Source organism: Chanodichthys erythropterus, chromosome 10 (assembly GCF_024489055.1).
Source record: "Chanodichthys erythropterus isolate Z2021 chromosome 10, ASM2448905v1, whole genome shotgun sequence".
Taxonomy (NCBI): Eukaryota; Metazoa; Chordata; class Actinopteri; order Cypriniformes; family Xenocyprididae; genus Chanodichthys; species Chanodichthys erythropterus.
Genome location: NC_090230.1, coordinates 45,299,338 through 45,313,102, shown reverse-complemented (window position 1 = coordinate 45,313,102; position 13,765 = coordinate 45,299,338). Strand labels below are relative to the sequence as shown.

The window sequence follows — 13,765 nt, the reverse complement described above, 5'->3', positions numbered from 1 at the left end:
TTGTCGCATTTGGAGCATGTGTACGCAAGAGGGCGTGAAAAGACCTTGAAGTTCTTCGGCTGATACCTCCGGAAATCACGTGTGCAGATTCCAGACACAATCCACCTGCGCGAGCGAGCTAGTGGAGTACTGATGCTGCGCGAGACTGGCGAAAGAGGAGTGAAGTGAACACGAAACAGCTCAAGCCGGGGGGAAAAGTTGTTTTTATACTTACATCTGTTGCTAAATTGTGGCTTAAAAGCAAAGGAATGGATTTGAGCACGACCTTCCTCTGTTTAATCTATGGTATTCTCCTCGCAGGTAAGTTTTAATTTGTTTTTATTTGCTTTTTTTGTCAGGAGGGCTGCGGACTAGCTCGGCGCGCTACCTTTCCTCAAAAGTTTTTTTTATACTTTATTTCGTTTTCTTACACATTTTTAGTTGTTTCAGAGTTTTATAATGTCACCGTTTCTGTATCAGCTGTAAACCGAATTGGGCAAAGTACGTTAGTACTGACCAGCGTAATCGAAGTTAAAGGTTTTCTGTTGAGGAAAAAACGGTCACTAATTTCAAAATGTAATGGCAGATTTTAAAATCTGACTAACGTTACGTCGATATTTAGATTCAACTAATTTAAATGTATTCCCTACTGATCGAGAAGAAAATATCAATGAATTAAATTCACTTCTTTTTAATTATTTTCTTTTATTATTTATTTATAAAATAATGTAACGTGTATAAGGCACAATAGGAAAACACAATTTAGAAATTAAATATAATCCTGCTATAAACTTACGGTATAAGTTACACGCCTCGAAGCGAAGTGTTACAGGTTATACGTACTAAGTTATACTGTACGTAAATTACACATTTGGAGAGTTGTGTTTTTATTTTCATCTGAGGCTTCTTCGATTTAACGATGTCTCAATAACAACCCAGTCCACGCAACGCAGTTTAATTAGCGGGTTATTTCCATTATCAATATGAAGTCTTATCTTGTGCTGCTGCTGAATCAGATTTGTGTTATTCTCATGTGTTTCCAAACTCGGGTGGAATTATACATTTTCTAGAATACATTTCTTGAATTTTGTTGTTAGTTGGCAGTTAACACAATAGGCTTAACAGTCTTAAAGCCTTCAAGAGGGGCTTCTTTCAGACTGCCATCTGCCAATGCAAGCTCCACTTGACCCCCCCCCCCCCCCTCCCCTTCTCAGAGAGACTGAAACCGAGGTTGCTTATTATCCAGTCTACATGCAAGACCTGATATTGATTGATCCCTTGGCTTAGAAGGCAAACCGAGTCACACTAGGTTTGGCAGTGGACTTGTCTCTGGTCAACATTGATTTTCTGTGAGTTGCACATGCTGTCTGCTTGTAGTTGGGCACTTCTGGTTGTTGACTGACTAGCTGGTGGTTCATGTGAGGAAGGGAATGATGATAACACAAGCATCAAAACAGAAACCAGCCACTCCTTCTCTGTTTATTTCTATTGAGTAACCTCTGAAACTGCTTGTGGAGTTGTGGTCAAAGGTTATCTGTGTTCTTTAGATAGAGATACAGGTTGCATAGCTTACAGACCAGCACAAGGAAAAAAATAATGTGAGAAAGAGTGGCATGGATAGGGCGATAACTTTCCAGGCCACTGGTTACTGATAAACTAGAATCAAACAATAACAAGCTTTGCGCTCACACACTGCTTTTTTTAAATGCATGTGGAATGTGTTCAAGCTTGTGGTGTTTATCTGAGCCATTTCTCATTACTGTGGGAGACATTCAGGTGTGTTTTTGTAGTCTTGTCTTGTGTGTGACATTTATTCCTTCATGGTGTTAACTTGTCAAACTCTTTACCATCACAACAGAATGTTGAGTCTGACATTTGTGTGCTCCGTGTCCTTCTCAGTAGACAGGGATATTGTAGCTGGCATCAAAAACAAGGATATTTCTCATTTGTCTTGTCATTCTGTCACAATACAGATTATTCATGAAGTGAAACGGCGGATGTGAAGACCTTTTCACCAGTGTAATATTGCAAATGTCATTTGTTATAATTAAATGTATAGATATGAGACTTCTGCCATTGGACTTTCATGAATATTATGTGCACTGTTAGACATTTCAAAGGGTTTTTAGTATAGTAACTACTGGCAACACTAAGTAAAATACAGTAAAGTGGTTTCTTTATGTGGTGTCATATGTGATGATAAAAAATTGTACAAATGACAGAAAAGACAGTGTGGATTGGCCAGCTATTTTTTTCACTATCACGGAGTGATTTTTAGCTTTTATTATCTTTCATATGCCACACAAACACTGCAGCGTTCTAAATTATTGTTCTGTGTGTGTACAGAATGCAGGAGTCTCTCCTGAATTTGGAGTGGTTTACATGGCGATACTCAAGGCAATGTTAGGGGAACTCATGGCTGTAAACAGAGTAATACATGTTTTATGCCAGCAATATAACCTGTTTGATGATTTATCCAAGTAATAGGCTATTAGTAACCAGAGATGTATAGAGTGGGTACATAGAGGAATTTATTTTTAACAATAACTTATAAACCTACTGTGAGCTACAAAGTTGATAATTAATGGATTTCCTGGTTAAAAAACTGCATTACATCCATGATTCTGCACAAGAAATATCCATCAATCAGCGAATCACAACAAGCAAATTGCACCAAAAGAACCATCCACTCTAAAGGCCCGTTCACACCAAGCACTATAATGATAACAATAAGGATATATTTCTAAAATCATTCTAAATATAGAATAGAATAGCAAGAGTCTTCACCACAACTATAGAGAAATGATATCATTGGAATATTTTACACAATATTTTTTTGTTTTGTTTTTCCCAGCTGATGATCAAAAACATTGACAGAAAAATAGAATTTCAACTGCTTTTAAAGGGTTAGTTCACCCAAAAATGCAAATTTTGTCATTAATTACTCACCCTCATGTCTTTCCAAACCCGTAAGACCTTTGTTCATCTTCGGAACACAAAGTAATATATTTTTGATGAAATCCGAGACGTATATCACACGCATGCGTCGTGCTGCTCATGCGATCAGCTTTGGCCAATACTGAGCCGGCATTCTGATGTAAACACGTGATCCTTCACTGTGCTTACTGCGTCATCTGCGTAAGCATAATGACAGGGAAGAGAAGAGACTGTTGAATAAAGTCATTATTTTTGTTTTGTTTTTTTGCGCATAAAAAGTATTTTCAATGCTTCATAAAATGAACGTTGAGCCACTGTAGTCACGTTGACGGTTTTAATGATGTCTTTACTATCTTTCTGGACCTTGAACGTGTTGATTCTTTTGCTGTCTATGGACGAGTCATATACCACTTGGATTTCATCAAAAATATCTAAATTAAATTTTTGTGTGAACTAACCCTTTTAAAGAGGCTTGAGCATTTAAAGCAGCAGACATTATAATCGTTATGGTTAGGCCATCCACTTCTCCAGAAATTCATGGAAATAAGGGGCCAGTGAAATAGTAGAGGAATAGAGTAAACTTTAAAAATACACAGTAGCTTCACTTTTGGATGGAAACCCAGCAAATCTTTTCAAAGTTCGCAAAAACAAGAAATAAAAACAAATGCGAATTAGGTGCGTTTCCATCAAGTTGTTCGAGGGGATGACAGTGGTATGGTAACCTAGTAACCAACAGTAAATTAAATCCTGTGACTGGACGGAGAGTTTGTGAAAGCTTCGCCTAAACACTTATGAATGTGAAAACAATAAACAAGCTGTCTGAACTCTTCTCGACTTTATTATGGCTTTTTTAAAATACTTTTTTGGATTTAATAGGAAATATGTCAACACAGAACATTTCTCTCGTCTAGCCATTTCATATTCACCTTTCAAATACTGTTAAGTAATTGTTTGATGTATATATTTTATTCAGAATAAAAATCAAAGAAAGCTTGCAGGCTTTTCTAAGGTTTGAGAAAACGCTCTGTCTTCACTGTCTAGTCCTGTAGTCTTCCCTGTTCTGTCCTATAATCCCAAGTGTCCATTAAAGACATATTCCCAATAATACATTCCACAGGCTCTGACAGGCTTGTCCCTTCACTTAGATATTAGCCAGATGCTGTCAGACATCCCTGGTAAGTCAGCACTTTTATTTTGCTCCTGCGGTTGTGTATGTGCGCAAGATCACTGATTCATGTCCGGCCCATGTTGTAGTATGCACTCAACTCCTCAATATTATCTGCTTCTCCTTTCTAAAGTTTGACTCACACTTGTCTTCAAAAGCCATTAAGAACCCTACAGGACCTTCCCATTCATAAACGACTGAGTGTAGTGTCTTGTTTTAACCCCGTTTAAGGTCAGTGCACTGCTCTGAAAACCTCCTCAACCTTGAGTAGACCTGTGATGTAGTTACCTGATAAATCTACCTACTCTGGAGACCCTGCCTGGAGACCGTTGCTAGGAGACCTGTAGCACACATCCACGTGGGTCCTTGAAGAAATGATTCTCTACAATCACTTTCCTTGTTCACTGTTAGAGTGGTTTACTGATTGCTGCTTTTTCTTCTTTTTTTTCAAACATAGTCATTCATCTAATGGAGGTAGAACCCATTGAAATCTTGGTTTAGTCTGTTTTTGAGCTTTGTATATTTATAGTGGCATATACAGTTCTTATTTTCAAAATAAGTAATACTTTTATTCAGCAAGTGTGTATTAAAATTATAGTTCACGGAAAAATGAAAATTCTGTCATTTACACACCCTCAAGTTGTTCCAATCCTGTATAAATTTCTTTGTTCTGCTGAACATAAAGGAAGACATTTTGTAACCAGTTTGTAACCAGGGGATGGTTGCATAAACCACTTAGTCTTAAAAGTTAAGACACTATTTTTTTTTCTTGAAGAGTGGTCCTAATTTTTTAAAGTCTGTTACATAAAAAGGTAGATTGGTGTAATTGGAATTGGAAAAATAACATTGATTACCCCTTTTTTAACTGCAAGCTGGTCAAACTAGTTCTTAAGACACAGTCTTAATATAGTGACTAAGTTTATGCAACTGGCCCCAGGTCAATGGTGCCCCAGAACTGTTCAGTTTCCCACATTCTTCAAAATATCTTCCTTTTGTGTTCAACAGAACAAAGAACTGTATACAGGTTTGGAACAACCAGAGGGTGAGTAAATGATGACAGAATTTTAATTTTTTGGGTGAACTATCCCTTTAAATTCATGAAAAGTGACAGTAAAGGCATTTAAAATGTTACAAAAGATTTTCTGTTCTTGGCATGGTCCTATGGCATGAAAATTTCACTTTATGAGGTTTTTTAACATTAATATGAATTCCCCTAGCCTGCATATGGTCCACCAGTGGCTAGAAAAGGTGATGGGTGTAAATTGGAATTTATAAATTGACTTATAAATTGGAATTGCAATCTGGAATCTTCCCTATATGTTGTCATAAAAAGGTTACCTCCCCTTTCTCTGCTTTGCCCGCCCATGATAAAATGAGCTACTACAGCGAGATTTGAGCACAATATATATATATATATATATATATATATATATATATTTTTTTTTTTTTCCTCGAGAGACATAATGCCTTGTAAACGAGCAAAGCATGGCAGTTGCTCAGTGTTTGGATGTACAAATGAACACCTTAGTATTTTTTTTTTTTTTAGTTCCTTCATCCGAGCCTATGAAGAAACAGTGGGTTAATTTTATTTTTTCTGGTAACGCGCCGATACAACTTCCCATAGTTTTGTATGTCTGCGCCACACATTTCACCGACGACTATTTCCTCAACGTGGCCAATATAGCCCAGTTACTGTCGCTAATGTAAAGGTAGACAGCATCAAGTATGTGTGTGAATACACACACTGTAACGCGAGTGTTGGACATTTCTTTGTTGTTCGGATAACCGTTCTGCTGTTGGTGTTATGGTGCATGTGATATCCACATTTCAAGATTGCAGAGCTTGATGTAATTGTAATAAAGAAAGATTGTAAAAACTTATAAGATTTATGAAATATAAAATATGTAAACAAATAAATGATGTTGGCATGGTAGCACATTTTCCACAATGGCACCTATCCGAAAAGGTATGTAATAATGGCAGAGGTCTGACTAATTTAGTCGCGCTGGTGGTTAGTGTCTATAGTTTATATAATATATATGATAGCAAATCAGAGCAACATGAAAAGCCAACAATGTAGGCTAGCATTAGCTACATGATGATAACTGTAACAGCGTACATAAACTAAGTAAAGTACCGTATCCTGACACATTGTTTTAAACTAACCATTCGGAGACATCCTGCTGTAGCCGCTGAGTTGCAACTTCTTCATCCGATGCTTCTCCATCCAGATCAGATTCTGGGTTAAACTGAAACGCTTGAACAACTGCGTGTCTACAAGCCATTGCGATACATCCATGCGCTAATGTTGACAGTGGTACTGTACCTGCAAGTTGGTTAAGGCCACACCCACCCTCCACCTTGCCCCTCCTCTCTCCTCATTAGCATTTAAAGCTACAGACCCATAAACGGCACGTCCTGAGGAAAGCTCATTGTGGGACTGGCTTGTAGTGGCTGAAATTCTGCACCAAGGCTGAATTTCGGGAAAGAGACTTCAGATACAGTACTAGGGACCACTTAGGCCTATATAAAAGCATCCAAAAAGTAGCATGTCATGGGACCTTTAACATTTTTATTCCTGGGGGAAAAAATGATCATGGTTTCCACAAAAATATTAAGACTGGAGTAATGGCTGCTGAAAACAGCTTTGCCATCACACAAATAAGTTACATTTTAAACTATAATAAAATAATAAATGTTGTAAATTGTAATATTTATTATATTTAGATTTATATATTTTTCCATCACTGTGACATTTTTCCAGACAAGTAATGCTCTGAGGTCTAAGAAAGTAGAGCAGAGGTTTCTACAGTAAGTCATTCAGGTTTCAGCAGAACATGGTTCATGTTACACTCCACAAAAAGGGTTTATTAATAAATGAGGACTTCACCATGATTACAGAGACAAGCTAAAATTTAGAAACTGGGTTTGAAATTTAAAAAAAAAATTACAAGGCAGTTTTCTTACCATCTAATTAAATAATTATCGCGTTTCAGTGGATTTTGCAAATATGAGACAAATGAGAACACATTTAAAGGGTACTTTTCTGGACCTTAGTGTTGGTTAAATTGCTGTCTATGGATGAGTCATATACCATATTTTCATCAAAAATATCTAAATTTGTGTTGTGAAGATGAACGAAGGTCTTACAGGTTTGGAACGACATAGGGTGAGTGATTAATGACAGAATTTTCATTTTTGGATAAACTAACCCTTTTAAAGGTGAACTGTTATTCTATTTTAATTGTGTTTTATAAAATGATTGTTATTGTAATTACAATAACAGCAATTGTTATAGTATTTCACTATAAAATTTCTATTAATGTAAAGCAATTATTTTTTTTCATAATCATTGCAGTTACTGTTCTTAAGAAATGTCATTTCTTTCTAATTAGCTTATTTTTAGAATAAACAGAAACGTAGGCAACCAGAGAGAGGAAAAAAGTTGAGAAGGTATGGCTGGAGGGCATGCTGTGAGGCAATAAGATATTTATTTGAGATACTTTAGGATTTGTAATCTAAGGAGAGATGATCTGCTGAGTTATGGCCTCAGGCCACCCACTCTATTCTGTTCCGCAGCAGTGGTGTCTAATCCAACCAGCAAAGCCTCTCAAAACGAAATGTTGATATCGACTTCAACCTCACCTGCGACTCAAAGCCCTGTGTTTCGCACCCTTTGTAGTGTCTTCTCCTCTCAATACAACATTCCCCCTGGTGCTGTCTTTCTGAATAAGGGACTGAGCTTTAGAGTAGATTCACACTCTGAGCATCTGTGTTTGTGTATGTGCTATATGCCCTCCATCTAACAGAGGACACACTACCCGTATGAATATTCAGGCCTCTGCTACATAAATATTTTAGAATGCAAGACTCGTACCTGAGACACAGGCAACACCTACTCCTGTTACATTACAACCCTCTGATCCAGTTTGCCAAGCCCCCTCTCACTCTCTCTCACCTGTTTTCATTGCCACCTTTTTCAATTTGGAGAGTAAGTGGGCCATTACGGCGGGCCGATCACGTTCCATTAGACTTAGTGATAATGATAAATAACCAAGGTTGTAAGGTGTTTTTTTTTTTTTTTTCGGTCACTCTAGTTTGAATTGGAGACTTGCTATGCATTCATGGATCATCACTCACACATGCTGAAATAGGCAGAGGGGAGTAGAAAGAGACGGTAGATTCAAACAGAAAGGAGAGATGGGAGCAAAGGTTAAAGTCATGGATGAGTGTATGAGTGGGAGTTTAGAAGCGGATGGTGGGAAGAAAGTGTGATCATTGTAAGTATATCATGTGAGACGCAGAGACGAATGAAACAAGAAATCAAAAGGGATAATGGAAGAGAATGGAAGCGTATTTCAGAGGGATTTGGCAGGGTTGAGGGTTAAGTATGTAAAGGCTGGTAGGAGTTTTTTCTTCTTTTTTTTTTTTCACTGGGATGTGTGAATCACTGAAGCTCAGATCATAGCCAAGCAGACTTGGGCTAGGATTTACACTTCTCCCTTCCCACTGTTCTGATAAACCTTCCATAAACACAAGGTCACGAAACCTCTTGCTCTGCATTTCTCCGTCCATCACACATCAGCTCATAGGCACCATCTTGTTTTTTTCTGCAGTGATAAGAGAACCTGTAGTACATCCATCATTGTGTCCCTCTGCTCACCCCTCAGTAAAGCTTATATCACATAATGAGTCTTAATGCAGACACATGACTTATAAACTCCCATTTGTGATCCAGACAGAAATGTCTCCGTTTCAATTAGACCTTTTGATACTGAGGCTGATGAAGTTCTGGGGTACGTTCCAGTCTCCTGATAGTGCACTGTGAAGTGGACTTCAAAGAAATTATTTTAATCTATCTGTACAGTGTTGACAGAACAAGGAGTACTCTAAAATTGTGAGTTTTAGCTGATTTAATGAGGAATTGGCTGACACAAATAGTGATGAAAATCAGTTGCTTTCTCTTCCATGTAGTCTTGTTCAAAAGTTGTGGGTCAGTAAGATTAATATTTTAGTTCAGCAAGGATGACAGTAAAGGCATTTGTAATGTTAAAAAATATTTATATTTCTAATGAATGCTGTCCTTTGAATTGTAGACTGATACACCATGGAGTTTAAACGAAGCAAGCCAAGCAATGATTGAATTACTAATATTGTGTATTACTTAACTGAGTCCATTGTGTCCTGTCATAAACGTCAGTCTATGACGTCTGTCATAATTACTTAGAATGTAGATCCTGTCCTTCCTGTTTAGAGACTGCTAGGTTGGGTTAATACGATCCTTTGTGTCCTCCCGGTTCTATGAGGACAGTGTTTGTGTGTGGTGCACTTAGCTCACGTATTTTATCTTAGATAATCAGCATGTTTCAGCATTTATTCACATGGAAAAGTAGTCAGTCATGCAGCAGCAGTTTTTCTTAATCCAAAAACAGTCGTTCTTTAATCCAAATTGGTAGGAGGGAACATATCCTCTGTAAGTATGTGGCTTCTAATGCATGTTGTATAGGCTTATGCATTTGTTTTGTGAGATAGTGGTCAGGCTCCAGTGTGAGATTATATTTGTCTTAGAGACTGAGTTTGTGTGTGTGTGTTTGTGTTTGTGTGTGTTTATGCCTGCCAGCTTGACATTGGTATTTCTGTGTGAAGGTGTACACAGTCTTGGTGCAGTCACTGTGTGTGTGTGTGTGTGTGTGCGTGTATGAGCCTTCACTATGCAGGAATCAAGTCTACAGGGATTTACTTTAGCAGGTCTTCTACTCAGAAGCTGTATACATGCCAGCACTGTTTTCTCTTTCTGTCTCTGTCACACAAACTTTAACTGGAAAAATAAAGTTTGTTATCAGTCTGCTTAAGAATCAGCTGGAGAATAAAATCAAATATTGACACTTACTACATACTACTAAGTTTAGCCCTTTAAAACTACCTTATCCCTGGTCCAGCATTAGCCAAGCTCAAATACAGTTAAACATTGCCAAATTTAGAGATGGTTTTAAAGCTGCACTTCACTTTCAGACAGAAGCAAGAAGTCCGTTCCAGCTCTCTACAGTTAGATTATAATCTAGGTTGGGGAAATGTAATCGTGTAGCACAAGACCTTTGTCGCTATGTTGTCTGTTATCCAAGAGATTTAGTTCCTCCAGAAGTAAGCAAGCAAAGTAAAGCAGCAATGTAGAAACCAATTTTAGGCTTTTTATCTCATTGAGAAACATTACACATTATTGACTGCCAGCGTGTGAGCGAAAAAGCAAATTTGCACAGACTGAAAAAGAAAAAAAATGCTATGCCCTTGTCTCATATCAACCCCCTCAACACACACGCACACGCACACACACCCTGCCTCAACATTAGCATTCAAGTCAACACTACTCTAATGTTAAGGCAAATTGTAATCTGTTCCTACATATGTAAATGACCCTCGTGTGCGGGAAAAAGTGATTTGTTTTCCCTAGATAATCATTAGTATGCACAATTTCCTTTTTATGTATAATTTTCTCAGCATGAGGGGAGGATTCATGTCGCAATCTTTACATTTAGCCTGTGGTGTTCATACGCAATCTACTTTGTAATATTTTACAAATAACCTTTTGGGCCCTGGCCCAGTTCTAATAAATCAACCATTTAGCTCTCATCTTTGTCCAAACAAACTGTTTCATTACAACCTTCATGATTTCCTACGTTCTGCTTCTGGAATTATGATTAGACACTGTGAGCATGCATGAATGTGAAATGAGTTTAAATGTTGTAAAGGGGGAAGAAGGAAGTCTATAGTGTGTTTCAGAGTACATATTTGAGTTTTTCATGTGATGCTAAAGGAAACAAAAGCAAAAAAGCATCTGCAAGGCCCTCCTGCCAAGTATAACCTTGAACATTGGTGTCAACAGCTTGTCTCTGTATGTAGGACACGACCTTGTCATTGCATTAAGTTTTGGATTTAGGTGTTAACTTTCTCATGGATGTGGTGATCAGGGGTAGGGATGGACGATTATGACCTAAAATCAAAACCCCGATTAATTGAACATTTTACCTCGATTACGATTAATGAACCATTATTTTCTTTCTTCTTCTTTTTTTATAGTTCACTTTCAAGGTTTGTACTGTAAATATGATTGACTATTAAACTATATAATTTTTTCCTATTGAAAGAGTGATCTGACATCATAGCTCACTATCAGCAGTTATTTTATCTATGTTCGTAACATTTCTTAAAGATTTCTGCTTGTTGTAAATCATATAAAATAAATTAGTACAGTACCAGTGACTGCGTGTGTCAATTAGTCATACCTTCTCTCTATTAATTGTGAAGCTGTGGGTTGTAAATAGTTCCATCAAAAGTAGAAAAATATATGCTATAATAAGTTTTGAGTTTCTAAGCTACTTTAGTGATAAATCACAGGACAGTGCTGACAACTAGTTTATGCATTCTTCTCTGTGCGCGCGATCTTCACGTTTTGTGCAGCTACTGTTTGTATGAGTGTTCTTGCCACAAGGCAGCTGCACGAGCAAGGTAGCTCGAAATAATAATACACATCCAATCGTCTAAAATCGCAGTAGATTGACTAGAATGCCCTGTTTTACTGTCATGATGAGTGAATATTGTAGAAAAATTCCACACTAGAGTTAATACAGGTTTACAAAGCCCCACAAAATGATGCTGTGGGGAGACAACAACCAATAAAACACAAACCTGCAACACACTCATTACAGACACGTGAATATTAAAATATGACCATGGAGCTAGAAAAAAAAAAAGAGTTGAGGGCACCTTAAGCATTTTAAAAATCTAACCCTGTATAACCACAAACTGCCAAAACGAGGGAGAAACCCGGAAGAACATTTAAACTAAGGATATTTTCAGTACATTTAAGAACACTACAGTCTCTGAACAAATGACACATGTAAGTTTAACACAGAAGGAATAAAGCAGTTACATTTTTGCCCATTCTTCTTTGAATTGTCAGTCTATTTATTAACTTACATCGTCTTCTGTGTAGCAGAATAACCCATCGTGTCATCACGGTCATGATCAGACGTACAGTTCAGTGTCCTTTTGCATAACGTTACATTTCATTTGAAGAACACGTGATGAAATATGTGCGCATACACGCTTCTGGTTCATGTTTAGAGCACTAGAGTATAAAATTATCCAAAATCAATTTGAGTAAGTACATAACCAACCAGTGTTCAAAACTATCTCCTTACCTTAGCCCGATTCACTATGGTAAGCTTGTAATAATGTTTTATAATAAAATCGGTACTGTTGGCTTTCCGTGGGGAATTCGAGCATGCAGCAGTTTGTCTTTGTGTCATTACTTCACATCTATAAACAAAAAGGAGTCCCGCCAACTTGTAGGCTATATTGCATGTGAGGATGCTGCAGGCGGCGGATCATTTATAGCCTTTTCTCACAGCAGCTACAATACTTAAACGTATCATTTTGATGCCGGATTATAATTCAGAAAGGTCCAAATGACAATCATCAGTGACAACTTCAGATTAACCCGTAGTCAAAAGCAAAAGACTTCGGACTGTGGAGTGGGTGCAGAAGTGTAAATCTACAGATAATGCTTATACACACTAAATACATGTAGTCACACAGTGCTGATGTTAACATTAACAATTTGAAAACAAAGTATAACAATAATAATAATAATATGCACAGTTTGGCGTAATCCGTGCCAAGCGATTGTTAGATTTGGATAAGAAGAATTTTATTGTTACGAATGTTTTGTGAATCCGGCCCCTGGACAGCATCGGTCGCAATCACAATCGCAAATACTAATTCATTTATTTTCAGTGTGTGTGCATGAATGTCCGTAAGGGCTGTATTTGCAACAGCAATTTGCTCAAAGCTATTGCACATTAAAGAGAGCTTAAATGAAGAAGACAGAGATATTGAGATTTAGATGCAGAGAGAAAATCAGAGATATAGAGAAAAAAGTGTGTAATTGACTGCAGAACACATTGTTTCCCTGGAGACTGCCTCTGGATATAATAAGCCGTGTTTTCATGGTACTTGGCAAACGGTACCGTTTGAAGTGGAATTTGTTCTGTTGTGAACAAATAACCTATTTTACCCAGTGGTAGTTATGAAGTTTAACCTAGTTTTTTTAATCTTTTATGCTGAAATCTGTCTGTTTTAAGTGTGCCTTTTGCATAGTATAACTATGTGTGTGTACGTGGCACCAATATAATGTGTGTATGACGCTGCACTGTATGGTTTCTGCTGTTGTAGATGTTCCTCTGAAAAAATGCTTTATGGCAGCCAGCTGTTAAGTGTCTTAATGGATTCATGTTTAATTCATGGCCACATCACAAGGCCACCTCTTCTTGGTGTCATACTCTCATCCCTTTCCATCCTGCACGCTAATATCAGAAGGAATTGGGGTGTTTTTTCTTTTTTTTTGCCGTCTCAGTACTTTCAGCATTCTCGCTCTTTTCTATCTTTCCCCTCCCTTTTCATTCTGTATAAAGTGATGCATTTAGGCAGCACTAGGTGTTCTGTAATCCTCAGATTTACTATTTTTCTCTGGTGTGCTCTCATCTGACACAAATACAAACACATATTTAAAATGTCCTTTTCACCCACACAGAGCCACGTTCCATCTTTTTAAAATCAGACCTTTGACATTTTGCTTCATTCTTTATGGTGTTTACAATGATTTGACATTTACCTTCGCACATGAGA

The 13,765-nt window shown here is 37.5% G+C and overlaps 1 protein-coding gene across 1 annotated transcript in view; it reads left to right on the top strand.

The window, feature by feature from the left end:
• The first annotated feature begins 144 nt into the window (after positions 1–144).
• The window catches only part of cxadr (CXADR Ig-like cell adhesion molecule), a 55,619-nt gene continuing 41,998 nt past the window's right edge, over positions 145–13,765 (top strand). The window contains exon 1 of the mRNA XM_067399296.1: positions 145–300. Coding sequence (XP_067255397.1) covers positions 249–300 — 52 coding nt within the window. The 5' untranslated portion in view covers positions 145–248. The remainder of the gene's footprint in view (positions 301–13,765) is intronic.